The 3,079-nt window shown below is 48.1% G+C and overlaps 1 protein-coding gene across 1 annotated transcript in view; it reads right to left on the bottom strand.

The window, feature by feature from the left end:
- The window catches only part of LOC103398340 (LIM/homeobox protein LMX-1.2-like), a 9,160-nt gene that overhangs the window by 2,311 nt on the left and 3,770 nt on the right, over window positions 1–3,079 (bottom strand). The window contains exons 4-5 of the mRNA XM_017042900.1: window positions 2,907–2,973; window positions 1,545–1,720 (exon numbers count right to left, since the gene is read on the bottom strand). Of these exons, the coding sequence (XP_016898389.1) occupies window positions 1,545–1,720; window positions 2,907–2,973 (243 nt within the window). The remainder of the gene's footprint in view (window positions 1–1,544; window positions 1,721–2,906; window positions 2,974–3,079) is intronic.

Raw genomic sequence — 3,079 nt, 5'->3', positions numbered from 1 at the left:
AGTACTGCTACTTTGTCGGGTGTGTACAATGTACTAGTTCCTCTCAGCTGTAAATACCAGGGGTAATTATTGAAGCAGCCAAAACTATTTTACCTTCAAACGGCTGAGTGTGTGTGTCGTAAAGAGAGAGAGAGAGAGAGAGAGCGGTGGAGCGTGTGTGTGTGTGTGTGTGTGTGTTAGTGCTTCCCTTAGTACATGATAACTTACATTAATAGTACTACAACGGAGTAAACTCCCGTCCGCCGGCAGAAGCGTTCACATCACGACCGGAGCGGAACACAGGAGCTGCGCCCCGGCGTTAGCGCCCCCTGCCATCTCATATCAGAGATTTATAGCAGAGGCGGGGAGTTCTAATTACTAATAGTCACTGTGAGAAAGTGCTGCAGTGTGTCATCGGGGTGCTGAGAACTGTTTTGTTGGATATCATCAAAGCTCACTTTTTGCTGCCCTCCGCGGGCCGATTGCGGTCTGTGCGGGAGCATGTAAAAAAGGGGCGTGTTCCTCAAAGATCTGGTTAATGGCGACTGTTTACACCTTTCATAAAAGCTGCACATGTTATTTCTCTGGAGGGAATAGTTAACTTTATTACACTCTGGATCTTAATGATAGTGGTGAACAAAATGGGGACAGGGTTTGGAGACGGATCCTTTAATGCCTTGCCAATATTGTTCTGCTCCCCAAACCAAAGGAGAGTGATGAGACCAGGGATTTGGTTCTCACTCCCAACAAGAACTAAACGCAGGCAAATTATAAGGAAGTTATGAACTTGAGGAAACGGTCCCACTGGGAGTTGTTGAGGACATCACTCTGAAATGTCTTCTTCTACTTACGTCCTGGAGCCCATCACTCCGTTGACTCCCCCCTCCTCCCTCACCCCCGCCTCTCCTCCCTCTTCTGTGCCCGCAATTTTCATTTTCTAAGATGTCTTGTTGTCGTTTTCTTCATTTGGATTCATTAGCTCCCGACAATCATGCAACCACAAAAGATTAGCAATTTATTTGTTGGCTTGTTGGTTGGAAGCTAACGTTAGCTACGACAGTCCTGGTACAGACACCAGAGCTAACGTTAGCTACGACAGTCCTGGTAGCTAACGTTAGCTACAACAGTCCTGGTACAGAGACCAGAGCTAACATTAGCTACGACAGTCCTGGTACAAACACCAGAGCTAACGTTAGTTACAACAGTCCTGGTACAGAGACCAGAGCTAACGTTAGCTACAACACTCCTGGTACAGACACCAGAGCTAACGTTAGCTACGACAGTCCTGGTACAGACACCAGAGCTAACGTTAGCTACGACAGTCCTGGTACAGAGACCAGACGTTAACGTTGATATTTAATAATTAGGTCATTATTGTCAGTGGATAAAGTAGTCAGTAGTTGTGGTCAGTGGATCTTGACCACCTCCCAAAGTCTGCACTGTGTCAGGTCGGAACTGAAGCCACGTCTCTGTGAGAGTCTTGAACACATGTCTCACACTGAGGTTGACCAGGGGACACAGTGTGTGTGTGTGTGTGAGTGTGTGTGTGTGTGCAGGCAGCATCAGTTCTGGAACTCACCATATGGGTTCATGTGGTCCCCCGGCATCTGTGGGGGGGTGAGCCCCTGTTGGAACGGGTCTGTGCTGTAGCCATTCTGGTCCATGGCCACCAGCTGCTGCTGAGGTGGAGCCAGTGGTGTGAAGGAGTTCATCATCCCCTCCATCCGATTGGACATCACCTCTGCAGACCAGGGCAAGCAGGGCAACCAGGGCAACCAGAGCAACCAGAGCCAGAAGGAGAAGAAAAGATAAAGTCAAGATTTGGGTTTCCAGTCCGTAATGTCATTGAGGTAACTGAGGTAACTGAGGTAACTGAGGTAACTGAGGTAACTGAGGTAACTGAGGTAACTGAGGTAACTGAGGTAACTGAGGTAACTGAGGTAACTGAGGTAACTGAGGTAACTGAGGTAACTGAGGTAACTGAGGTAACTGAGGTAACTGAGGTAACTGAGGTAACTGAGGTAACTGAGGTAACTGAGGTAACTGAGGTAACTGAGGTAACTGAGGTAACTGAGGTAACTGAGGTAACTGAGGTAACTGAGGTAACTGAGGTAACTGAGGTAACTGAGGTAACTGAGGTAACTGAGGTAACTGAGGTAACTGAGGTAACTGAGGTAACTGAGGTAACTGAGGTAACTGAGGTAACTGAGGTAACTGAGGTAACTGAGGTAACTGAGGTAACTGAGGTAACTGAGGTAACTGAGGTAACTGAGGTAACTGAGGTAACTGAGGTAACTGAGGTAACTGAGGTAACTGAGGTAACTGAGGTAACTGAGGTAACTGAGGTAACTGAGGTAACTGAGGTAACTGAGGTAACTGAGGTAACTGAGGTAACTGAGGTAACTGAGGTAACTGAGGTAACTGAGGTAACTGAGGTAACTGAGGTAACTGAGGTAACTGAGGTAACTGAGGTAACTGAGGTAACTGAGGTAACTGAGGTAACTGAGGTAACTGAGGTAACTGAGGTAACTAGCAGTGTGTGGGACTCAGAGCACCCCAGTGGTAACTTGGCAGCAGGAGGGACTTGAACCTGAAACCTTCTGGGCCCAAGTCCACTGTCCAAGTCCACTGTCCAAGTCTTAGGTCTGGGACAGTGTCTGAGTTAGGGCAGTGACAGCCAATCACTTAAACTGGAGGAACAAATGGTGAGTACCAGAGCCAATCAGAGATACAGTTGTTGGCTCTCATCCAATCACAGTGAAGGATGAGTATAAAGACAGGAGCCGGAATGTTCTGGTCCATCGGTCAGATGTTCTGACCGAACCCTGGGTGTGGGAGGACGGACACGTGGCTAAAGGCTAAAGGCTAAAGGCTAAAGGCTAGAGGCTAAAGGCTAGAGTTAGCACGTGTCCGGGTCAGAACCGTACCTTGGCCCAGTCTCTGAGAGTTCTGCTGCTCCTGCTGCTGCTGCTGTCTTCTGGCCAACTTCTTCATCTGAAACGGAGTCAAACGGTGAGGAGGTCGTCATGTGACCCTGCAGTGAACTGTCTCTGAGCACGCTCCATTATCAAGTATCAAAGTTTTAGGAGATAATCATCAG

The sequence above is a fragment of the Cynoglossus semilaevis genome, chromosome Z (assembly GCF_000523025.1).
Source record: "Cynoglossus semilaevis isolate Cse_v1.0 chromosome Z, Cse_v1.0, whole genome shotgun sequence".
Taxonomy (NCBI): domain Eukaryota; kingdom Metazoa; phylum Chordata; class Actinopteri; order Pleuronectiformes; family Cynoglossidae; genus Cynoglossus; species Cynoglossus semilaevis.
The sequence above is the reverse complement of the archived record's forward strand: the minus strand, read 5'-3'. Positions and strand labels throughout refer to the sequence as shown.